This window comes from Caloenas nicobarica, chromosome 2 (genome assembly GCF_036013445.1).
Source record: "Caloenas nicobarica isolate bCalNic1 chromosome 2, bCalNic1.hap1, whole genome shotgun sequence".
Classification (NCBI taxonomy): domain Eukaryota; kingdom Metazoa; phylum Chordata; class Aves; order Columbiformes; family Columbidae; genus Caloenas; species Caloenas nicobarica.
This window is the reverse complement of record NC_088246.1, coordinates 162,277,545-162,303,021: the sequence shown is the minus strand read 5'-3', so window position 1 is coordinate 162,303,021 and position 25,477 is coordinate 162,277,545. Positions and strand designations below refer to the sequence as shown.

At 41.6% G+C, this 25,477-nt stretch overlaps 1 protein-coding gene across 2 annotated transcripts in view; it reads left to right on the top strand.

The window, feature by feature from the left end:
• TSNARE1 (t-SNARE domain containing 1) overlaps positions 1–25,477 on the top strand; it is a 512,375-nt gene that overhangs the window by 231,894 nt on the left and 255,004 nt on the right. For both annotated transcript variants that reach the window (XM_065629755.1, XM_065629754.1), the window contains exons 6-8: positions 151–241; positions 4,109–4,183; positions 5,949–6,005. In XM_065629755.1, the coding sequence (XP_065485827.1) occupies positions 151–241; positions 4,109–4,183; positions 5,949–6,005 (223 nt within the window). The remainder of the gene's footprint in view (positions 1–150; positions 242–4,108; positions 4,184–5,948; positions 6,006–25,477) is intronic.

Below are 25,477 nucleotides of genomic sequence, written 5' to 3'. Positions count from 1 at the left end.
TGGTCAAGACCCTGGACTTGCATAGTCCTACCGTGGCTCCGTGTGCTGTATGTTGTGTTGTCCAAGTTGCTCTGCAACTTGAAAAGTTTCTGTTGTCTCATTATGCAATTAATTTCAATCACAATTCCCGTCATCTCTTCTCTTCTACAGGCATGCAACCCAGCAGGAGACTAATAAAACCATCACGACTAGCACCAAAGCCATCAAGCAGCTGTCTGAGGTTGTCAGAGGCTCATCCAGGGTACGTGTCATTCGAGATGCTATTGGGGAAGAATGCTGGGACTTGCAGAGGGAGGAATAATGAAAAAGGAAAGTGATAGTGGGTACTTTAAAGCTGTTGAGCTCCATGTCTGGTTATAACGTCCTTTCCTGTTACACCATAAGCATAGTTTGGACTTAGAAATGACCAATGGGAAAACAGCTGCAAAAAACCATTTCTTTTCCCAGAACTGGATTGTGTGGATTTGGAAATCAGGAACTTGGCAACAAAGACTTGACTTGCTCACTCCTACCTCAGGGTCTCACTCAGTCTGGGTGAAAGTACCACAAGAATTACCCAGATCCACATGAGTTTGGCATTGGTTAAAGATTCAGTTGTGGCTGCACGGGGTGCAGGTGAGTTTGGAAGTGTGTGAAGTGTCCAGAAAGGGCAAAGCAGTGGAATATGTCTGGATATGACATTAATTCAGTGTTGTATGCTAGTGTGAAGGCAGCAGTGGGGACAGATAATTACAGGCTGTGGCCAGATCAGAGCAAAACTTGGAATTGCAGTTCACTCCACAGCAACTCCATCTGTTTTACGGACAGACTGGTCTTCTGTCATCAGTAGGTTCAACTCATCTGAACATAATTGTCACAGGGGTATGAGTGATCCACATCCTCTGGTCCCCTCTGCAATGACTGGACAAACAGAAGGTTTCTGACCTTTCCATAAAGACCTTTAATACTCTGGACTTTGTCCTCTGTTACACATCATGGGGAAGAATAGAAACTTAATGTGAGGGTCAAACTCCAGCTGGTGCGAGAGTTGAGAAGTTTCACCCACATAACAGGTGATTCAGCACCTGAAATGAAAATAAGGAATTCTTTTCTACTTGATTCTGCCAAGCAGTTTTCTGTTATGTTCTTCCTTCCAGCATCATTATAGTTTCTGGGTTAGGAACTTATCTGAATTGGTGTTTTACCCTCACTCACTCCTTGCCATTCTCCAAAGTCCTGTATTCCTTCAACTCTGTTCTCACCGTCCTTCCTCCTAGAAAAAAAAAACCCACTGCTCTAAACACACAACTCAAGTGTTTATTACAGCCTGGACTTATGTCATTTGCCAACAGGCATATGAGGTAAGGATTGAAGAGCTGAATCACCCCAGGCTACCTTTGTAACCAGTGAAGGACCATGTGCAATTCAGCCCACCCAGAAGAACGAATGGGTGATGGTCTATTCCATGCCAGGGTGGAATGACTGTTCTCCATACGTAGACATCAACCTTAACACTTTGATCTTTGTTAACATATTGCTTTGATTAACGGTGGAATACGAGGACTTCTTTTTTTTTCTTTTTTCTGCCCTGCTCTGAAGAATTGATGACAGTCAATTGATGACAGACTCCTGCTCAAGAAGAATTACATCCGAGCTTGATGAAACAGAAGTTGCTTTCTTGGAGATACGGGGATTTGGGCTGTTTTGTGCTGAACTCCTGGCTCTCTTTTGTGACATAAATTGGGTCCAAAGAGAAATCAGGCAAGGTCACATTAAACCCAATTATAGTTCCACCCAAGTAGGTCCTTATTTGCCCTTGAAGCCCATGTAGTGTCCACTGGGGACTCTCAGCAGACTAGCTTTTACTGTCATGGGGAGAAAAATAGCTAAGTAAAAGGGATAATATGTAAGGGCTGAAAGAAGTAGACACACAAACAATTATGGTAATACGGGGAATAAACTCACTGCTCTCTATTGGCATCACCTAATAACTTTTCTGCTCCCTGGTCAATTAATTTAGCAGATTTTGGTTTTTTTTAACTTCTAACAGTGTGCAGTTTAAATAATTAAACCTACAAATTTTGATATAAAGCCTGTAGCCCTCCTCCCTTATGTAGAATAAATAGATCTGGTGGATAATGGCTGCTGGTTGGTAAGTCCCTCTTGGGGATCTGAGTAGCATTGCAAACTTTCCTCCCATAAGATATCTCACAGCATGAAAAACCTTCCATTAATTTAGAGCTTTATAGTCAGTCCTTTCCGATCCATTATTCTATGTATTGCTTTGCATGCACACACAGACAAAAAAAATATTTTTTTTTTTCTTTCTTCCTTATTTTCCTTATTTTCCACCTGTAATGCATTGCCAACAAGGTGCACTGTGGGAGTTCCTCTGACTTCCCTTGAATCTCCAGGTACTGCTGGAGCTATTGGAGTCAGGATGCCCAACTGAGCAAATTGGTATTTATTTCAGGAGGAAACATACTGATGTAAGTGGATCAGTGTGATACAAGGCGGAAGACTGATGTAAAATAGCACATGGCTATTTTAGGGCTTCCTTCAAACTAACCTCAAAGGGCTTAAATAGAGAGGCCTATCTGGAATTCCAGGTTTTTGCAGCATGAGTGCTGGACCATTAGATCAGCTCTCAAGGGTGGCAATCTTATTCTGAATGTGGAGCAAACATAAGGTTTATAGACCTTTATCTGTAGAATGGGAATAATGATGCTTGCCCTGTTCTAAAAATGGTTTTACATCTTTGGATGAAGAACTGTAAGACTGTGATATTCTTCTGTGTATGAAAATACCATTAAAATTTAAAGATGTTTATCCCATCCTTTGTAAAATTTACGTTTGTATTCTTAAGCAGTTGTCTGAAAGAGCTGAAATTGCTGTAAAGTTAACATTTCTGCTTAGTAACTTTAGTGTAGATTGGGTTTTGTTTGCTATATGGTTTTTAAGGTGACATCCTACTTCCTTGCAGCTCATTCCCCTCTGTAGAGCCTGGACACTTGAGCTCCTACACACCTGAAGTCTGAGATCCAGAGGGCAGAACAGTTCCGGGAGGATTTCTAGAGATTAGCATGACACAGTTTGTTGATTGGGTTTGGTCACTCCATCTGAGAGTAGCCATATTGCATCATAGAACAGTTTGTGTTGGAAGGGATCTTCAAAGATCTAGTCCAACCCCCCTGCCATGAGCAGGGACATCTTCACCCAGATCAGGTTGCTCAGAGCCCCATCCAGCCTGGCCTGGGATGTCTCCAGGGATGGGGCATCCACCACCTCTCTGGGCAACCTAGGCCAGTATTTTACCACCCTCACTATCCTGTCGAGTTACATCAGTCTAGACTGGGTTCTTCCTTCTGAGAACACTTTTGTTTAAAACACAGATGGGTATCTTGCTGGGGTGAGCTCCAGACAGAAAGGCGGTGACATTTGGGTACGTGTTTTGGAAAACATTGAGATAAGTTGGTTTCTGGCTATCAGGCCCTAAGCCAGGCAAAAAGAATGTTGTTATAGCTGATGGACATCTCAAATCTGGTAAATCACCCATTGCCATGAAGAGAGGTGATGGACTCCCTCATGGGGCATCACCCAAATAAAGGACATTTTATAAGAAATTCCCTTGGGTTATCATCTCCAGTAGACAATCAAAGGCTGGATTTTATTAAGTAGAAGCAGGGTGGCATGCTACATCCATTCTGTTCTTCTGATGTCCATCAGGTATTTATTTCCTTGCATTTCACAGTCTTTAGAACTGGTATTGGAATGAGACCCTCTTCATACAGTAAGCAGGACAGCAAAATGTGCCATTATATATCCCTGCCACAGAAGGTGTCCTGCTCAGTTAGCAGTGGTCATGACTTGAGTGCTATATTCAATATCCAAGGTGTCATTTTTGGAATTACTTTGACCTGAAAGAGCAAAGAATCTTGTGCTTCCTTCCTAAAATAAAACCTTGCAGCATCCTGGAAGCCTCAGTAAAATTTGATTTTTTAGACTATTTGTACCCACCTTGTTTATTTGGTGTCTCCCACCAGAAGCATTTCCCATGGTCACAGACAGAGTCTACTACTTGATTTATCTCTACACACCTACTAACCAGGCTTCTGTTCTTCCAAAACAGCAAGAACGACTTCAGCTGGACAGGCTCATGAACCAGCTCTCAGATGCCATCCAGAGATATGGAGCTGTGCAGAAGGTGAGGGTCTTGCTTGCTCCCACTCTTCCATATGTGTTTGGGAACATGTTAAGTGTTGCTCCCAGGAGTGTGGAACATCTCCATAAAGCTGGTCACATGTACTTTCTTCCCTCTTTTCTTAATTTGTCAATCAAGCAGTGTAGCATTACATTGGAAAACTTACATGTATGGCTTAGCTATGACATTATTTTGATGTGTCTCCACTTACAGAGGAGAAATGGTGATTGCACAGTGCCCCTTTCACCTTTACTACTTACAGAAAATGCACAGGCAACATCGCTGATTTAAATGTTAACCCACCTTATGGCTCTGATCTGCTATAGAATCATAGGATAGTTTGGATGGGAAGGGACCTTCAAAGCTCATCTAGTCCAACCCCTGCCATGAGCAGGGACATCTTCACCAGCTCAGGTTGCTCAGAGCCCCGTCCAGCCTGGCCTGGGATGTCTCCAGGGATGGAGCATCCACCACCTCTCTGGCCAACCTGGGCCAGCGTTTCACCACCCTCATCGTAAAAAATTTTTCCTCATGTCCAGCCTGAATCTCCCCTCCTTTAGTTTAAAACCATCACCCCTTGTCCTATCACAACAGGCCCTAGTAAAGAGTCTGCCCCCATCTTTCTTATAGGCCCCTTTTAAGAATGGTTTATATGGCTTTGCCAGAAGGTTTCCAAACACATCTTGTGGTTTGGACCTGTCACCAAGATCAAGCAGTTTAATAAAATAAACAAAACCTGAACTCCAGCTCTTTAATTTGCTTCTCGCTGTCTCACTTTACCCTGGGGAGGCTCTGCTGAAAAGTAGATTTGCTTTGCTTTTAAAGACTGTAGTAATGATTTCAATTTACCATCTTGAAAGTGCCTCTCTCCCCTGCAGTAACCAGTTTGAACATACATCTGGATTAATTGAATTCTATGCAAATACAACCTGGACAAACTCTGGTTGTTTTTTTTTTCCTGCCTTAGTAAGCTTGACCCATGTTTGCAACACGTAGAAGAATATATTGTAATTATACAGGTGTCATGAAATTTGGCCAGCAACATGCACTTAATAATGTATCTCTGTTAGAAACATTCACTACTGATTGATTTCCCAGCACTTGCTGCCCATGGTTTAAAAAGAAATAAAAAAAAACCCACATAAAATTGCACTTCAACTGCATGTACATTATGTAATAGCAGTGCATTATTTCTAGCAGTATCTCATCTTTTTAATTATTTCTCTGTCCTATTCAAAAACCTAAGCATGGAGTCTTTAAATGAAATGGCTTTGTCCCTTAAATGAGAAGTTGGAAGGATTCAGGTAAAGGGATCCTCCCCCATATACACACACATTTTTATGCTTTTTTTTTTTTTAATGTTCATGAGAACAATCCATCTGAACTGTACATGTAAGGGTTTTGTTAAAAAAAAAAAAACCTGTCATCAATTCAGAAGTGCCAAAATTAGCCCCTGCAGTTTGTGAATGCCCGGTTGCGTCAGGAAACCAATCTGAGTGGTAAATTGCTACTTATCCACGTCCTAGCTGTCATTTCTTAAATGCGTGTTTCAGTTTTGGTAACCTTGTCATTCTGGAAGCTTTGAAGACTTTTAATTCCTGCAAGACCAAACTTTTCAACGCGATTATACTCCATTTCTTTTTCTAAATAATAAGACTTTTTCTCGTGTCATTTTCTTTAAAAAGCATAAGAAGCATCTTCAAATGATTCCTTACCTAAATATTTGGACGCTGTTTTCTCAGCCATTTTTTTTCCTCCTTTTTTACAGAAAATAGCAGAGAAATCTAAAACTTTGCTTCCTGCCGGGCAGAGAAGTACCAAACAGGTAAGTTCATGTATCTCTATGTGTAATGGCAACTACATTGCTAAAAAAAGGCTGTTTTCTAACCCCACTAATGATGCTGAAGAGTGTGGTGCTCCCCCACCACCTACTTCAAAGCCACTGAGGTGCTTTTCAAATAGAGATTTATGACATCTTGGAGGGGGAAGATAGCGGACCCAGGAAAAAAAAGGTATATGTAAACCCGTTTAATTATTTTCTGCTTTTCTGTTCTCATGAGGCTTTTTTTTCCATTCTGGGTGAGAGTTTTGTCATCTCTGAAATGTGTCAAAGAGAAGTCCTGTACCCCCTTCTCTTAGGCTAAGTGAAATCACACTCCAAGTGCAATTTCATAGAAGTAAGAGAGATTTTTTTATCCAATCCTCAGTTTTAAAAGCAATTCTGTGTTCTTCAGCTACATTGCACTGTGGTTGAATATTATATACATATGCAAATAGAGCCTTTTTTTCTCTTTTTATCTATATTAAGAACTTAATAAATAAATACTGTATGTAATCAGAGTATATACATTATAGTTTTGTGCATATATTTCGTTTCATATGTTCGTGCGTGTGTGTATACATAAAATATAATTATATGCATGCGTACCTGTGCACATGTGTAACATGATTAAGAGTGCAAAGTTTGTTATGTGGATATATATGTATATAAATGCGTATGTGTGTAGTTGTTCACATATGGTAACTCAGAATACTATACATGTAAATAGTAATGATGTGTGTGTGTGTGTAAGAAATCTTGGCAGATTTCAATGAGAGTTTTGATGTCAGGAGATCAGTTGGCTGTCAAATAGAGCAGAGCAGAGCAGAGCAGAGCAGAGCAGAATAGAATAGAATAGAATAGAATAGAATAGAATAGAATAGAATACCAGGTTGGGAGGGACCTCAAGTGTCATCTGGTCCAACCTTTGTTGACAAAAGCAAAGATGGCCCAGCACCCTGTCCACCCGAATCTTAAAATGTGTCCAATGTTAAGGAATTCAGCACTTCCCATGACTGATTGTTCTCATTGGGAAAAATTTCCCTCTTGTGTCCAATCGGAATCTCCCCAGGAGTAACTTGTACCCATCGCTCCTCATCTTCCCCATGTAACTCCTTGTAAAAAGGGAGTCTCCTTCTTCTTTGTAGCCACCCTCTAAATACTGGAACATGGTGATAAGGTCTCGCCTAAGTCTTCTATTCTCAAGGCTGAACAAACCCACTTCCCTCAGCCTTTCCTCATATTGTGGCTTCCCAGTCCTTTGATCATCTTTGTGGCCCATCTCTGGACCCTCTCCAGCCTGTCCACTTCTTTTCTTTGTAGTATGAGTCCAGCAGAGATTAGGTTTCCCTTTCAAGTCCTACACACTAAAAAGGTTTTAGGTATTTACAACTGACATCATGCACCAAAAAGCAGAACTCTGCCTGATTTCAGTGATTATTTCTGGTATTCTTGATGGTCTTTTCTTTTAAGGGACTGTCAATAGATATTCTGCTTTGCTAATGAATCTTCATTCCTTACCTTGTTGGCCACCTGATTTTCTATATCCTTCTTAACGTGTAGGTAAGAAATAGTTGTTGTTTGTAGCATTAATGCTTCTCTGTAAAGAAGGGTGGAATGATGCCACCAAAGACCCTACCATTAGGTCAAGTCAATGGACCGGAGCTTTAATATTCAATAGGTTTTAATTGGTTACAATTCTGGATCAGACCTTTGTATCTCTTAGGTGGTTTTAGGTACTAATGCCAATGAAACTAAGACCTTTATGTACCAAAGAACTAACATATTCTTTTACCCTTCTTGAGAATTCCCACCACCATCATTGGAGTGCTCGTCCACAGATGTTGCTTTTCACCTATGCATTTATAGAAATGTTATAGCTTTTTTTCTCCACCAAATGGTGATCTGTTTTGAACATGGGTATTGTACACGGTCACAAGTAGCGTATTCTTGAATGGTGGTCAAATCCACCAGATGTCAAACATTTATTGGTTTTGATGACGGAGCTCAGAGATAAGGTCATTTATTTTGTGCAAATAAACTCTGATTTGTTTTCATGCCAATATATGACTTCTTGTGCTTTTAACCAACTCTGTTAGATTACTCTTGGTGGAGTGGATTGCAGAGGTGGGAACACCTCTGCTCTTGCATGGATGACCACTTGGCTGCACGGCCATGGCTGTTCCATGTGATGTGGGACACTCCTGGCCATTAACCGGTGCTAATAGGATAAAGAGGGTTAATTATTGCACAGCTCTTGTGCATCCCTGCACCTGGAATAAGCCTGGATGCAATCAACTTTTTTTTTTTTTTTTTTTTAATATGAAAATGGTTGATGAATCTAAAACCAACCTTCTCTGGAATGGAGCAGAGTTTTAATAGGGGAAAAAAAACCAAGACATCGGATAAAAGTACTCAAATCTTGGAGGCAAGTGATGGTGGTTTTGGAGGTAAAAAGAGACTGGGGGAAGAATGGGACTGAGACAAACCCCTTTGCCTTTAAAACAGGTAAGAATCCAACCATTAGGAGACTCCAGCAGTAACAATTTGCCGTGGGTCAGGCAGCATCAGCAGAAATTGTGTTAAACTAGATCAGGTGCAGATCGTTTCTTCTCCTAGCTGTCACTTGCAAGTGAATGCTGATGGTTGGTTTCAGTGCATTATGAAAAAGAAGGAGTTGGAGTATGTCCTTGGTGAGATGCTTCTGACTCAGAAATAGGCTCGATCACACCCAAGAGCACATAGTTGTCATGCGGTGACACTTGGGCTGGAGGCACATGAGGTTTCATGCAAACTGCTTGAAAAGGGTGAAAGTTAATTCACATCTGTTTCAGCTTTCCTGTGCGTTTGCAGCTTCACACACGTCTTCTTTTCTTCCCCCTTAGAATACAAAAAAGAGAGAAATTAAATGTGTAAAACCTACTGAAGGGAATGCAGTGGTGTGATTGTTTTTTACTTACTATTATTTTTCCAGCTGCAGATTGGTCAGGACGTGCAAAATTACAGTTCCCACAGCAACCATAACCTGCCTACAATGTGCATATATTAAGGCATTAAAGTTAACACCCTGTACAGTAATGCAAAATGCTACATATGTTCAGGGATCCTGATTTATGGGTCTTGTGAGACCGCATGGTGAACTTCTTGACTTGGTGTAGGTTCCGTCTTGATTCAAATGCTGCTCGCCTGCAGGGCTTTGTTTTATTTTATTTGTGCTTTAATTTATTACAGCAAATGGAAAGAGGTTTGAAGAATGCTAGTCTTTCTATATGTCTGTCCTTATAATTCTTCTCTTCAGTTGGTGGGTGGGAAAGGTAAGGTGTTTGGTAACACAGGCTCTAATAAGTTCCCTTTAGGGAGTAATCGATTCCCTAGGCGCATGTAACAGGTAAAAATTGGAAAGTGAACCTTTGGGAAAATTATTCTCCTGCCTATTGTGGTTAGCTGTAAGTACTGTTTAATTGAGTTTATTTATTTATAAAAGCAAAAGAAAGGCATTGATCAAAAATTCCTTGAAGCCTGACGTTATAAAAATTCTTAATCAAATATGTGTTTGTAAGAATGTATTTATGTGTAGACAAATCGATGCAGTTCTATAGGTGCGTTACTGCATATATTGAAAGATGCAAACTTTTACTGCACTAAATGATCATTGTTGAACATGAGTTGTGGCAACTATTTGAAAAAAATCTCTTTCCCTTGGATCTGAGAAAGCAATTTTAAATACTCAACTGGTGGCCAAAATGAGACCTCAGAAGTCTCATGGAATGCACGGGGGAATCCTGGAAAGCAGCGTTCCATTTATGAGAAATGCTGTTGGAATTTTTTACATTGAGGGTGGTGAAACACTGTCCCAGGTTGCCCAGAGAGGTGGTGGATGCCCCATCCTTGGAGACATCCCAGGCCAGGCTGGACGGGGCTCTGAGCAACCTGAGCTGGTGCAGATGTCCCTGCTCATGGCAGGGGGGGTGCTGGGGGAGCTTTGAAAGTCCCTTACAACTCAAACTTTTTTATTATTCTATTCTATGATGGTGTTCTGATAGCACAGAATACATTATCCATAATATTAAAACAATAAATGATAGCCTAACCTGCAGAAAATCCACAGAGTAGCCAATATTCCCGCTGAGCATAGGAGATGAAAAGAATCCTTCTTTAAAATTATTTTTTAATTATCGTGCATCTAACATCACCTAATTCCTGCAGAAAGAACAATATATTATTGTGCCCGTGACTGAATAAGTTCGAGTGATATTAAACCCAACAGCAGACTAAGCTGAAGAGCTGAGGTCTCTTAAGGATCCATCCCTGGCAGGGCCTGGCAGGGACAGTTCTGTGCAGCCTTACTCCATCTGTGACATGTCATCGGGCCACCTCCATCTTTCCTGGGTCCTCCTTGACCACACTTTGCCGTCTACTCAACTAATGAGGAAGAAAATGGGCTTTCTCACCATGTAGAATTTGTGGATGGTACCCCAAAAGGGCCGAGAGAAGGAGAAGCACAGCTCTATTTTAGCTGAGGAATGAGTTTTAAATTAAAACTATACCAAAAAATCTGAACAGACTTTTTTTTTTTTTTTTTTTTTTTTTTTGTAACAGGAAGCATTCCTGGCAATTTTTAGAAATTAAAATTACAGTAATTGTCATAGTGTAATGGCACCCCTCTTCATTTCCTGCTGCTTGCAGGGAGAAGGAAAGATAATTACTGCTCTGGAACATGGCAGTTGCCAAAAGAGATGCCTTTGTTTCTTATTCCGTAAGCCTACTTGACCTTTTTCTCTAAGGTCAGTAAATTATGTCTCTTAGGAGCACAAAAATGGGTAATAAACCTCTATTTGCATATGCAAGCTTCTTTCTCCTGACTGCATCAATTTATTCATGCTTTAAATGGACTTCCTTCTCACAGGAAGCATCATTTCTCTCTCTCTTCCCGTGTTTATGAAGTTTTTCATTTTTATGTGATTAGAGTAAAATTCTCGGTTTTGGGAAAGCAAGGTCCAATCCTTGATTTATGGGAGAGTAATTTATTGGCAATAATATCTGCATGAACCACATATATGTATGTGTGCGTGTAATGACTCCAGTTACTTGGGCTTCTATTTTTACAGGGTACTGATCATGGCAGATGCTGTATAAGCACAGCTATTAGATTGTGCCACCCTGAGGATCTCTCAGGCTTAGCAAACACCAACGGGCTATTTCAAAAAAATTAACGATGAGTTTTTAATGCAGAAGGTGCTCTTTGTGCTGGAAGTCCAAAACTCCGTTTGCAACTGGCTTCAACATTTAGGAGAGGTTGCAGTGCGTGTTTTTCTTAAATGCAAAATTGAATTTCTCACAATCAAAATCCAGCTTTTGCCCCGACAAATGGAGCTTTTTATTTACACATTTATCTTATTGACTCTACCATCTTATCTTAGAACTCATCCCAGTTCCTGATGTTCCTGTCTGGCTGGTAAATCATAGGAAATCAAGCCTTAGCTTTGGCAATAATGTATCTTGCATGACTGGTAGTAATTGCCGCGTCTTTTCAAGGTCATTTGGAATGCAGCTACTCCTGTAAAAAGTGTTATTTCAATAATGTCAGCTTTGTTTTAAATGACTGTGCATCCATTAAAAGCCATATTCTAATCAACCCACTCCTCTGTTCTTAAGGCCGTCAATATGGAGCATTTACATCATACAGCTATTTTTTCTTGACTTTATTTGTGGGCTTTTGTTTGTTTTGTGAGGTTTTTTTAAGGCAGTCTTTAAAGCAATTTTCCTAAGACCTTTTTTTTTTTCTCTTTTCCTGCCTGTTTGGGGTTAGGGGAATAGATTTTGATACAGGGATTTAATAAGTGAATGGAAATATTAATAGATTAAGACCTGATTTTCTTTATTTGGTCCTTATATTCCCAAAAGAGGTGGAATCTCTTCTGAATGACCCAAAGTACGGCCCATGCATTTCTTCCACTGGGTCCGTTTTTCTGCTCGGCGTGCCTGCGATCTTGCAAAAAAAATGCCACTGGGTTTTATAGACGTGGAAGTTCACTAACTAAGCATTAAGTTCCATCTCTGATACGTCAGGGATGCAGAACTTTGCAGCTGTTAGAGTTAAAATGAAGAATCCTCCATCCTTAAAGGCAATAAAACTTGCACCGCAGCCCCTGGGAAAACACTCGTGTTCCTTGTGCTGCTTGCGGCTCCGTGCAGGTTTTATGGAGCAACAGTAGCACTCAGGACTTCAGTGTTGCATGTAAAAACAAGTAAGAAAGCCCCCAAATCCTGTATATTGTATATATCTAAAAATATATATATAATCTGTAAATGAGCTAATTTGCGGAGACTAGACATGTGAGCTTCCAATAGCCTCTAGCCCCTTATACAAGAAATGGAGAAAAATAAGAAAAGACTATATCTATATAAAGACCAAATCTGTATAACCAGATTTGTGAGAAACTCGCTATTTCATAGATTGCCCAAACAACCTGAGCATTGTAGATTTTCTTTAGCAATCCCTCATCAAGCGCCTGTCATGGGATAAGCCCGCTTTGCTCGCCAACGGCTTCTGATGTAGCTTGAAAACATAGCTACCCGTATCAGCATCCGAGCAAAGGATTTTGGATTCATTATATGGGTTTTCTGGTTGGTTGAGGGGTTTTTTGTTTGTTTGTGGGTATTTTTAAAAAATGTTATTTTATTTTTCCTTTTGTTTGAGTGAGAATGGACAGAGGTTTTCATGTGGGTGGAAGATGAAGGCAGGGGAAGGGTTTCTTTTGTGTGAAGCCTCCTCCACAGTTCCTTCTCACGCTGCTCCTCTACCCGGGCTCTGAGTCATTGCTGGAGCCATCTCGCAAACCCAAGGGCTGTTTTGTCTGGAATGAGGCAGCCTCACCGCCCAGCTTTGCAAACACTTGCTTTTATGTTCCCAAAACCCGCTTTTATGTTCCCAAATCCCAGGGCCGCTTTTCCCTCACCCCGCACCAGTCAGGACCCCACTGGGAGGGCTGTGCGTGGGAAATGGTGATGCTGGGGTTACACGTATAGGGTCCTGCACCTGGGGAGGAATAACCCCAGGCACCAGTACAGGTTGGGGTGGACCTGCTGGAAAGCAGCTCTGCAGAGAAGGACCTGAGAGTTCTGGTGGACAAGAGGTTGACCATGAGCCAACAATGTGCCCTTGTGGCCAAGAGGCCAATGGTCCCTGGGGTGCATTAGGAGGAGTGTGACCAGCAGGTCGAGGGAGGTTGTTCCTCCCCCTCTGCTCTGCCCTGGTGAGGCCGCATCTGGAGTTTTGTGTCCAATTTTGGGCTCCCCAGATTAAGAAGGACAAGGAATTATTGGAGAGAGTCCAGCAGCAGCTACAAAGATGATGAGGGGCCTAGAGCATATTTCTTATGAAGAGAGACTGAGAGAGCTGGGGCTGTTCAGCCTGGAGAAGGAACCTGAGAGGGGATCTCTTCAATGTTTATCAATATCTCCAGGGTGGATGTCAAGAGAATGGACCAGACTCCTTTCAGTGGTGCCCAATGACAGGATGAGGGGCAATGGGCACAGACTGAAGCACAGGAGGTTCCATCTGAACATGAGCAGAAACTTCTTTCCTTTGAGGTGCCAGAGCCCTGGAACAGGCTGCCCGGAGAGGCTGTGGAGTCTCCTTCTCTGGAGACATTCAAACCCACCTGGACACATTCCTGTGCGATCTGCTCTGGTGACCCTGCTTTAGTAAGTGAGTTGGACTAGATGATCTCCAGACCCCAACCGTTCTGGGATTCTGTGAAGGCGTTTGAGGTCATGGGAGGAAACACTGGTGTGAATGTGCTTTGTTAATAGGAGAGAGTGCTTTTGTAGAGGAAAAAAATCTATATTGTGCCCAGAGGCACAGACAGACAGCATAACTCAACTGGTACCCGCATTATTATTCTTCCATAGCCAGAGAGAGCTCTGCAAATATTTTTCCCAATGGCTTGTGATAGCTACTGATATAGTTGCAGTGCTCCTTCCTCCTCCCAGCTGCTAAATTTAAGGGATATTGCAAATACCCACATCTTCATGCCTAATCAGGGTTGTTCGTGGTGAGGATTGCTGCACCAGTAAAGATGGGAAAAACCTTTCTCACCTGTTGCATCAGGTCTGGCCGTGGTCTTAAGGAAAGCTGACTCCTGTTTTCTCATGAGAACTGATTTTTGCACAGTGCACGTGGGCAGCACTTTGCTGTATGGTCCTGGTCGGCACTGCTGACATGGATGTGTGTATCCGTAGATATATCTGTATATCTGCAGATATATCTGCATTTCTGTAGGTATATATGTAAAAACATAAAAGTATTAATATATCCATACTATATATGAATATAAATAGGGATATAAATAGAGGTGTAGATATAAATATAAATATAAATATAAATATAAATATAAATATAAACATGTGACATGTGTGGTCAGTTGGATGGATACTCACCTTGAGTTTCGTCCTTGCACGCAGCTTTTCTGGGCAGTGAGGGTCGCCCTTGACATCACTGTCAAATTTGCGCTGACAGCGGCGAGACAGGAGAGCAAACACAGGCCAGGATCCCAGAGCTGACGAAACGTAGTCTGGGTCTGTAGGACATGTGTGGCTGCAATGGCAGTAGTATAATTATAAAAAAAACGAACCTTTGCACCAGCCTGCAAGCTTGAATTTTGTTCGCACTACATCAGTGGCTTTTCTCCCTTGTATATTCTTTTTTTTTTTTTTCCTGTGCAGGAGCCTGATGATATAATAAGTGGGTGGTTTTGGAAGTGGTTCCTGCTGGTGTGATGGGGATGCTCGTATAACCTCATCCACCTCCCCTCCTTCAACCCCACCTTGCAGAAGTTGCATTGCAAGAGTCTAAATTGACTTTTGCCCTGGCAAAGATCGTGCAGTAACTGGAGAAACAAATGGGAAACCTCACCGAGCGTGTCACCTTGCTCCAAAGTGAATGCAGTGTTATTTAATATATGTAAAGTCCCCTGTGGAGATGGATTATTGAAAGGAAGGAAATTGTATTCTTCTAAACCCACTTTGATGGCTGCATTTTTCACGTGATTAAATGTGAACGGCAATGGTGTTTTCCCACGAAAAAATGTATTTGGAAATAGGTTAACCCTTGCTTCACCAGAGTGAAGACAAGAGTAATACTTAGTGAACTTTCTAGGGCTCCATCTCATTTGTTTTCAGGGTCTCAATAACCAATGTTCTATCCACCATATAATTCAAAGATATGTAACCCTTTTCACTCCGATGCAGAGAGCAGTGCTATTCCCTCTCCTATAGTCTGTATTATCCATGAAACGCCGTGTGATGCCGCAGCTTTTGCACATACCAGCCCCAAATCTACCTGGCATAGTAGGACAGACTTCCTATCTCAAACTTTTTCACTTAAACACAGTTATTAATGATTTACGGCAGACACCAGGAAAAACAGGACCCGGCTTATAATTTGGATTCTTTATTGTGTTACTTAGTTCTGGTGCTCGGCTGAAAATTGTAATGGAAGTTTGTGTTATTTTGCCAAATGAAGATTCCACTGATGTTTCAGTTTGTTGTGGAGTTTCATCTTCACTTTTAATGATAACCCAGGTTGCTCAAATACTTTTGGAGTTAAATGATAGAGCTAGACATATATCGGAGAGGTAATTTATATATAGGTTCTTTATAAAGTGCACCAGGATCTGTGAGAGAAGGCATGTGCTGCAGATGATGTTTCAGTTATTTTTAAGCTGATAGCAATAGTCTGTGTGATAAATAAAATAAATGTGTGTTCGCCTAAACACAGATGGCAGTTCGCCCTTATAACTCTCACAAACTTCTCAATTTGAGAAGGCACTGGTGTAGCAAATATTCCCTTATGTTTAAGAGGCTTCTTCAGCTATGTCCGACTGTCCCGAATCTGAAATGAGGTGGTGGTTTGCGACATGTGCCGTGGGCAAACCCTGCCAAAAATTTGCAGGGCATGCTGCCATAGATGGGAATGAAATGAGAATCGTGGAATCATTTTGGTTGGAAGAGAGCGTCAAGATCATCGAGTCCAACCATTAACCCAACACTGTCACCAACCCGTGTACCTAAGAACCTCATCGACGTGTCTGTTAAACCCCTCCAGGAATGGTGACTCCATCACTTCTCTGGGCAGCCTGTTCCAATGCTCGACAACCCTTTACATGAGGAAATGTTTTTTAATATCCAATCTGAACCGCCCCCTGATGCAACTTGAGGCCAGTTTAGGTCACTTGGGGCCAGTTTCTCTAGCAACCATGGTCAGTGTTTAGGTGCCCGCTCACAGTCAGGTTGGGCTTTGTTCCTGTGCCCAAGCCCAAATTTTGGGGGAGTTTTCAGCATCTTCCACCCATGCCAGAGCCTCAGTGATCTTTATGGGTCCCTTCTAAGTTGAGTTATTCTGTGATTTCTGTGGATAAAAAGACTGAGCCGGGAGTGTTGCTCATCACTGCTACTCTCAGGAGAAACCCAACGTTGCATGGCTGGTACCTGCTCAGCATCGCCTCTTGTGCCTGTAAACTGTGGATGAATCCCGGGAGAAGTGATGCAGCCAGGCTACCACAGGTATTCTCCTCTTCTGGGTGTTCAAATGGGCAATTTGTCATTTCAGCAGCAAGATGACGAGAAGGCAATGCACCGTTCCCCTGCAGTAAAACACAGGCGCACTTTGCAGCGTCCCCATCATTAATCCTGCTTAAATTAAAGCTGTGTTACTATGCAGTACACTGGGGTGAGCATTAGACTGTTGGTCACTCTGGCAAGCCTTGCATCAAATGGGTTTTTTCCAGGAGGACTTTCTCCCTGTTCCCTACAGCTGAGGCTTTAATTTCATCTCTTGTGCTCATCAGCTTGAGTGCTCATCTTCTCCAGATGCTGGAAGGGACCTGGGAATGGTAAAGCAAGGAGGGTTTTTCATCATGGGTCATGTTCCCACCTGGATCATTCAGATACCTTGCACAAATGCAGTATTTCTCGTGATAAAAGAAAAATAAGTTATTACACTAAAAAAAAAAAAGGGATTTATTTTCGTGTGATGCGTCAGAGCCTTGTGAAAACAGGTTATACTTCTGCATAGAGAAACTGGCTGGAGATAGGACAAAAAAACCTTATTTCCATGAGCCCAGTTTTCCACTGGGCAAAGGTGAAGATCTTGCTTCCAACACGTGCAAGTCCTGGATCCGTCGTGAGTTGTGGTTTGCATCCTTCACTTGGTTAAAATGAAAAGCATCAGTATTGTTTTCTGCCTTTGCTAAGCCTGGAAGCTCCTGCGTGAAATAGAAATGTCAAGATAGTTCCTAACTCAATATTACACTTGATATGGCAGAGTATGTTGATCTGCAGATTTCCCTGCTTTGGGAAGGATCTTCCCTTCCCTTCCCACTTCACTTTCCTTTTCCACTTCACTTTCCTTTTCCACTTCCCTTTTCCACTTTCCTTTTCCACTTCCCTTTTCCACTTCCCTTTTCCACTTCCCTTTTCCTCTTCCTTTATTTCTTCTGTACAGGAGTATGTTTGCATGAAGAACTTAGTAGTGCTGTGCTGAGAAACACAGATGATTGCTCTAAAAAAAAAAACAAAAACAAAAACAAAAACAAAAGCAAACAAACAAACAAAAAATCACCCCAAACCCAGCAAACAAAAACAAGTAATCGAAGCATCTGCTTGCAAGCATGGCTGACTTCTGGTGCGAGAGGAAGGCATTTTCTGCCTCTCTGTGCCCAGCAGTTTGTAATTGGTGAGGTGATTTAAGGAAATCGAGCAGGAATGTGGCTTTTTTGTGTGCAGCAGGATTTACAGACCCCTTCTAGAAGCCGAGGACTGGGAAGTTTGATGACCCTGTTGCGTGAGATACTTTGTTGACTCCTATATTCAAGCATGATTAAAAAAAAGCACTGAAAAGCCAGCCACAGAAAAATAAAACCTTTTCGAGCAGTTGCTGGGGATGGGGTGAGGGAAGCTGTGGATGCTGCGCACTTTGGAGTGCCATCTGCTGGCTTAGGACAAGCTTAATCAGAATCAGGAGCCTTGGTTTATAGCACTTAGATTAGAACAGCCATGGAGAAGGCTTGATGGATTGTTGATGCTTGTTATCAATTAATATCATTCAGATGAGGATAAAATCTGTACCAAGTTGGGGTAGAATAGGATATTTTATGCTTCTGTTGAAGGCAGAGTCCCTGCATATTAGATGATGGAAAAATGCAATAAGTAACCACCTGCTACGTGTTCTCTGTACCAAGTAGAACATATAAATTAAATAGAATTGAAATAAGTATAATACTAATGCCTTTATGTGTATAATATATAATTTTTCTGGTTCCTAAGGAGGAGAAATTTTATGTTTAGGCCACATCTACTGGGAAGCATCAGGGAGTTTGCCAGTATTTAGTCTCAGGTCGTCTGGTGCTCATCTGTGGTGGAGTCTAGGGGACCATGTGGGTCCTCCTTCTCCCCAGTCCACATCATTTCACAGAATCACAGAATGGTGGGGGTTGGAAGAGACCTCTGGAGATCATCTAGTCCAACCCATCTTCTAAAGGAGGTTCACCTAGAGCACCCCAAATGCGGGAGCAGCCCTTGCCCATCAGTGCATCTTGCGTAGACATCACTAGGGTCTGGTGGGACCACGAGCATGTGCCTAATGTATAAGAAAGAGAGTCGTAGTGACATATCGCTGGATGCAGCATGGGGTAGCGCTAATCAGCTATTATATGAGTTTAACAGGTTCAAAATTATTAGCGTTAATAAGGAACCCCAGCTCATCTCTGTGTGCAGGTAATGGTGATACCAAGTGATGTTCTCATGTTGGACACCTGCCTGCTTGGTCAGGGCTGACAGACAGTCTCAGACTGGAAAAAAGTGAGATATCAGAGAGCATTTTGCAGAAAAGTAGAGGGGAAAGGTTTTTTTTCTTTACAGAGAACCACATTTTTTGTTTAAAATTGCTGAGTTTAGGATTTGCATTTTTTTTCTTTTGTTTCATATGTTTTGTCTCTCATACCTCTTATTTAACAAAGGTCCATCATTTGCATGTGGGATATCATTTGTGTTCTTGTCCTGACCCAATCCTGCTTATTTTGAGTTGTATTTTATTTTGAGCTTGGTGATATCCATCATTATAAAACCTTTCTCTACTCTGAGAACTGCTTGTTACTTTCAAACCTACAGGCATTGCCCTCATGTAGAGACCTGAGTTCACACAAAATCCCATTAATCACCCTTTTGCCTTCTTGGCTCTCCTCTTCTGCCCTCTTGAATCTCACAGCTCACCAGTGATGCTTCTTCCCCTTCCCAGCTACAAGAGGCTGGAAAACGTTATGAAATATAAATTGGCCACCAAAGGACAGGTTTAAAGAAGTGTGGTATGGAGGTTTGTGGGGAGTTTTTTGTTGTTGTTTGTTTGTTTATTTGGGTTTTTTTGTTTTTGTTTTTGTTTTTTTCAAATGCTTTATTAGGCCTCTATGTTTACAAACAGGTGATTGTATAAAAGACTTGATATAAAATAGGGGGACATAAGTTGGGGAACCCTCTAATGCTGAATTTTAGTAGAGGTCCTTGCAGATCTCAAACACTTTGCAAATTAAAATATTTCAACTCTATAAGGGGAAGAACCCAGCTCCATTTTACAGAACAGGCAGAGGTAGGATGGAGATTGTAGGTCATGCAGCAAGTTACATTGAGCTCAGCAGATTTGCCTTCATCACTGTTGTAAACACAAAGTGTTCATTCCCAAAGTAACCCATGCCATGGGTTATCTGCTTTGTTATGTCTTGTGGGTTTTTTTGTGGTTTTGTTTGTTTGTTTTTGTTTGTTTGTGGTGGTTGTTTTGGTTTGGTTTGGTTTTCATTATGCACAGAAGGAAATGGAGATTAATGGGTCTGGAGGTGTGTACAAAGAGAAAAAGGTCGAGTAGCTGTCAAATGCAAGGACTTTTGACATGCAAGGAGTCTGCAGCATGTATGTGTTTTGTGGCTTTGTTTATCCACTGTTTAACTTTGGAATATTAGGTACAGAATTGGGAGTAGACCTGACAAGTCAGATACTTTTGGGTAGCCCCTCAGTGAGTTTGAAAGCTCCTGTCTATGAGCAGGGGAACTGGGCCATGGTGTCTTCATGGTGTGGGGATCTGAGGAACATATCTCATTGCTTTCAGCGGGGTTGTGTTGCCATTGGCCCTCCTTTCAGAGCAGGAAAGATGGAAGGGAGAATGAAAGTGTTTCAGTGAGAGTCATCTCACAGAATCCCAGAATGGTTGGGCTTGGAAGGGACCTCTGGAGATCATCTAGTCCAACCCACCTGCTAAAGCAGGTTCACCAGAGCAGATCACACAGGAATGTGTCCAGGTGGGTTTGAATGTCTCCAGAGAAGGAGACTCCACAAGCTCTCTGGGCAGCCTGTTCCAGGTCTCTGGCACCTCAAAGAAGTTTCTCCTCATATTCAGATGCAATCTCCTATGCTTCAATCTGTGCCTGTTGCCCCTCGTCCTATCGTTGGGCACCACTGGAAAGAGTCTGGTCCATCCTCTTGACATCCACCCTGGAGATATTGATAAGCATTGATGAGATCCCCTCTCAGCCTTCTCTCATATGACTTGTATGACTTGTTCGTGGAAATCATTTGGTCATTGTAGACATAGACATGAAGGATTTTTGCAAAAGGAGTGATGTGCCACATTGCTCTGTTCCTTTCCCTGAGTTTCTACTGAAGAGCCAAGGAATGGGCGAGGTATTCAATATTTATCCAACATCATTACATTTAATATCTCCGAGCTTTCCTTTTGATATCCTCTGTTAATTCCCAACAACACAGCAGGAAACAAATCAATTTCCTTTGTCTCTGGTGCAAATATTTGGTGATAAGGTTACTGATAAGCTTTAAATTAGCTTTCATAGCTTCTGAATTCAAAGATTTACATTAACTTCTTTACATACCATAGCAACTATTTCGTCTTAGCAGGTTGCTCCACTGAGTATGATAAAGATGACTTTGGCTTCATTGTAGGGCAAGTGATGTGAGAAGACTGCTTGTCTGCAAAATCTTTTCCATTAGGAAAATTCCTTGCACTATGATTTACTCATGCCATATGTGGGAGAATTAAATTCTGGGTGAGATGCATGAAGGAAATCCCACAGGAGAAGAAATGATTTGGCAGCTGATCCATAGAGCTCTTTCAGCCACCTCTAAAGAAAATGCTGTGATGCCAGTATCAGTTTCATTACACATCTGGGCTTGACTCATCTGCTACAGTAAAAGAAGAAAGAAACCCAGAGAATAATTAAAGTTCATTATTGAATGTATATGAAATAGCATTATTAAAGTATCTACCTCACATTTATTTATAACACTTCTTCCTGACAGAACCTGACATGTTTCACAAACACCACTGAATGATTATATATTCTTTGCCCAAAATCTGAGGATGTTGCTCTGCATTTTATTCATCACTTGTTCAGTCAAAATTTATGTTCCTGCACAATCTGTGCATTTTCTGAGATCTCTTTGTGTAGGTACATTACTCATGAGACCTACTGGGCATATTTAGAATAAGTCAGGGTGGAAGGGCTCAAATTTCTTCCTGAGAAAGTCAACGTTTTCTAAGAAGTGCCAAACTGGGCACTGACAGGGTGAGACTGGAGAAGAAGAATACCACTATCATCATGACAATCTAAGAGACATGTTTTGGTCAGCAGGATGGAGTTATCAATGGTGACAGTTATCCAGGACAATTGAACTAACGTGACTCCTCTTGGAAAAATTCCTGGGACTTTGGGTGCTTAGAGCCTTTTGTAAAATTCAGCCAAATGTAGCTTCCTACAAAATTCAAGCACATGTCAACATCCTTAGCAGACTGGCCCAGGACATACCTCAAGGGCTTGTCTCTTAGTTATGATCAGACTGGTCTCAATTCCTTCCATTTGCCAAATGAGACCCAAAAATAGCTGAAAAAAGTATACATTAGATACGTAGCTTTGGCATATTAGCATGACTGTGTTTGAGCTATGCAGCAGCAGGGGTAAAAACATGGGTGGTGGAAGCAAATAGAAAGACTCCAGCAGAAAGGTGATATTAACATAAACCCATTAGGGCCTTCAAAACACTGAGCCAGATCGATGCTCCTTTGATGATGGAAAGTGTCACCTCCCTCAGCAGGCAGAGTCAGTGGTTCATAGAGCACTTTCCATGGAGAAAGTCAGTGTGCAGCCTGATGATTATGAAAAAATAAGCAGTGATATTATGGACTCAGTCAGCTTCCACAGTTTGGTATAGAAAATATATGTCCAACATTAACTGCCAGCAATTTTCTCACTCAGTCTAATTTCAGGTCAGTAGAGAGCTTAGTATTTATCTGGAAACAGAGTTTTTCCTATTCTTTTCTTTTACCCTTTTAAAAAAAATCTCTATTACTAGAAGTCCCCTGTGGCAAGATAAGTTTCCTTTCCAGAAGGTGTGCAAGTTGTTGGTTAATCTTCAGAAATTAGTGGCAAACATTTCTCCAGGAGAAAACAGAAATTTCTGTCTATAAGTGGGATTGGTGGCTCAACCACTGTGGACTTTACCCTCCAATTGTTTTCTTGCTTATGGTAACTAAGGAGCAACAACAGTAATGTATTGGCTTCCATAATGGCTACACTGGCTTTGGAAAGATTCTCTGCCTTCCTTCTCCCATCCTTGTTTCTGAAATATGTCAGCACTACTGAGGGTTTCATTCTCTGTGAGGAAGATCTGCAGATGGTCCTATCTGAGACCCTGTCTTACCTTGGTGAGACCCCACCTGGAGTCCTGCGTCCAGCTCTGGGTCCTCAGCACAGGACACACATGGACCTGCTGGAGAGGGGCCAGAGGAGCCCCAGAAATGACCTGAGGCTGGAGCAGCTCTGCTGGGAGGACAGGCTGAGAGAGCTGGGGGGTTCAGCTGGAGAAGAGAAGGCTTGAGGGAGACCTTATTGTGGCCTTTCAGTGCTTAAAAGGGGCCAATAAGAAAGATGGGGACAGACTTTTTAGTAGGGCCTGTTACCACAGGAAAAGGGATGATGGTTTTAAACTAAAGGAGGGGGGATCCAGGCCAGACAATGAGGAAGACATTTTTTACGCTGAGGGTGGTGAAACACTGACCCAGGTTGTCCAGAGAGGTGGTGGATGCCCCATCCCTGGAGACATCCCAGGCCAGGCTGGACGGGGCTCTGAGCAACCTGAGCTGGTGCAGATGTCCCTGCTCATGGCAGGGGGGGCGCTGGATGAGCTTTGAAGGTCCCTTTCCAACCAAAACCATTCTGTGATTCTATGATCCTATGAGTGAGAGATCTTTGCATTTTAGAAGCATCCTGGATCTGCCCTGGCTTCCTTTCAGTTCATTTCTGTGCTTTCTTTCCTCTTTGTCCCACTCTCCCCCGTTTCTGGGCATCTCCCGTGTTCTTCATTCACTCTCGCTTGTCCCAGCTCTCTTTTTGGTTACTTGTCTCTCTTCCTCTGTCACTATCTCTCCTTCTCCCCCTTCTGTTGATCATATAATTCCCCTCTGTAGCACTTTTGGCAAAGAATTAAGAGCGAAGATCACTGAGGCTATTTCCTTGACATGTGTACCCCCTTTTATAGCATGTGATACAACCAGTTACATTTCTACCCATAAGCATACTATTAATGTTTAAATTGTGCCTATTGACATAATGATACCTATTGTAAGTCTAACAATACAAATATTCTCAAGGAACAGCTAAGAAAACAAGATAAGAGTGTCTCAATGCCCAGGGGATATACACAGGGTGGAGAGTAATAGGGAACATTATGTATTTTGCTCATCAACAATTTTTCAATAAAAGAGGATTTTAAAACTGCAGCAGTTTTCAGCATATTAAGTGTGTGACACTGAAGTGAATTGGAATTAGCTTGTGTAGTGGCTCCTTTCTGTGTTATAGCAAAGTATTTCTGACTCAAGTTTAGAGTTCTTCTCGATAGAAACTGTGGAGGTCCAAAGTGTTCTCTGCAAATATGACTCTCTTGATTTGATTTTGATTTGAAAATTTGAAAATTTGATTTGAAGATTTGAAAATTTGAAGGGATGTAAAACAGGGCTGATCAGAGATTAGGAGTTCAAATGGCAAAATAGAGTTTGTTTTAAATTGATTCTGCTTTTGCCTGGTTTCTACGGTGTCCTTTAGGAGAACAGGGTTTGCCTATTTGGAGAGGAGGGTAGCAAACTTCATAACTCAAAAAGTACAATTCTATGTCATACTAAAAAGTAACCAGATGAAATGAAACCAACAGGTTCAGCATAGGTGTTTTGAATAAATAGTTAACTATCATAAAGCTAAACGGAGGTAATAAATAACTTCAGAGGAGTCATCATGGAAAGATAAATAATCAAATATGAGTTATTACAGGTTATGGTTGGACTCAATGATCTCAAGGGTCTCTTCCAACAAAAATGATTCTGTGATTCTGTGATATCCATGAGAATTTTGCCATAAGCTTCACTAGGACCAAAATTCAATCCTCAGCAACTACACCCCAGGAATTATAATTCTTGTTTTCTTGCTGATACTACTCTTCTTGGTCAGGGTCTGCCCTTGGTGTAACATGAAAGCTCAGTCTGGAGCTTGGGAGAGATGAAGGTGGAATCCATGAGGAAACCAACTTAAAAACTGTGGCTTCCCCACCGCAGTACATCCTTTTTGGTCCATATTTGCCCTCCATTGATTGATTTATATTGACCTTTAGGCTTCTTCCTCCCTCTTACGTTGTTCTGAGCACTAAATCCTGGAGAAGCAAATAATTCTTGTCTGATCTGAGCGCATTTCATGGATAATCTCTGCATCTGTTCCATAGACTCTGTAACATCTTCAAAAGAAACAGCACTGAGCATCTGCTTTCCCCTCTCTCCCCACCACCGTTTTGTTTCTAATGAAATATTTATTAAGAGAATGATATTTGCAGGCAGAGAAGGAGATAATTCATGCGAGCAATCAGCTCTGGGTTAACTGGAGAATGAAAATGTCTTGGACCATAGCAAAAACTCATAATCAAAGCGGTCCCCAGCTATCCATCAAACAATCAATTACTGTATCCATTAGTCCCCTTTCACCACACATTAGAACAATTTACTAGACATACTAATGTTCGGGTCATTGCTCCTTAAGGATGAGCAAATAGCAGAGGCATCTATCAAAGTTTTGTGATGCAGTGTGATCTCACACAATGTGAATACATAGCTTAGATCACTTCATATCCTCATGGTATTATTAAGTCTATTAAGGACCTGGTCTTGGGGGGGACATGCTGGTTACCTCCAGATCTCACCAGCTGGAGGAAACTTGTCAAAAGAAATTCAGCATTTCATATGGTTCAGCCTTCTGTGTAGTGAAATAGAAGGTCATTCCGTGTGAAACACAGATAAACAAACCACAAATCGGTAAAGTGGTGGTGGTTTTGTCCTTTCTTGATTACGCTGACCAAATAATTACAAACATATTTTCTATTCT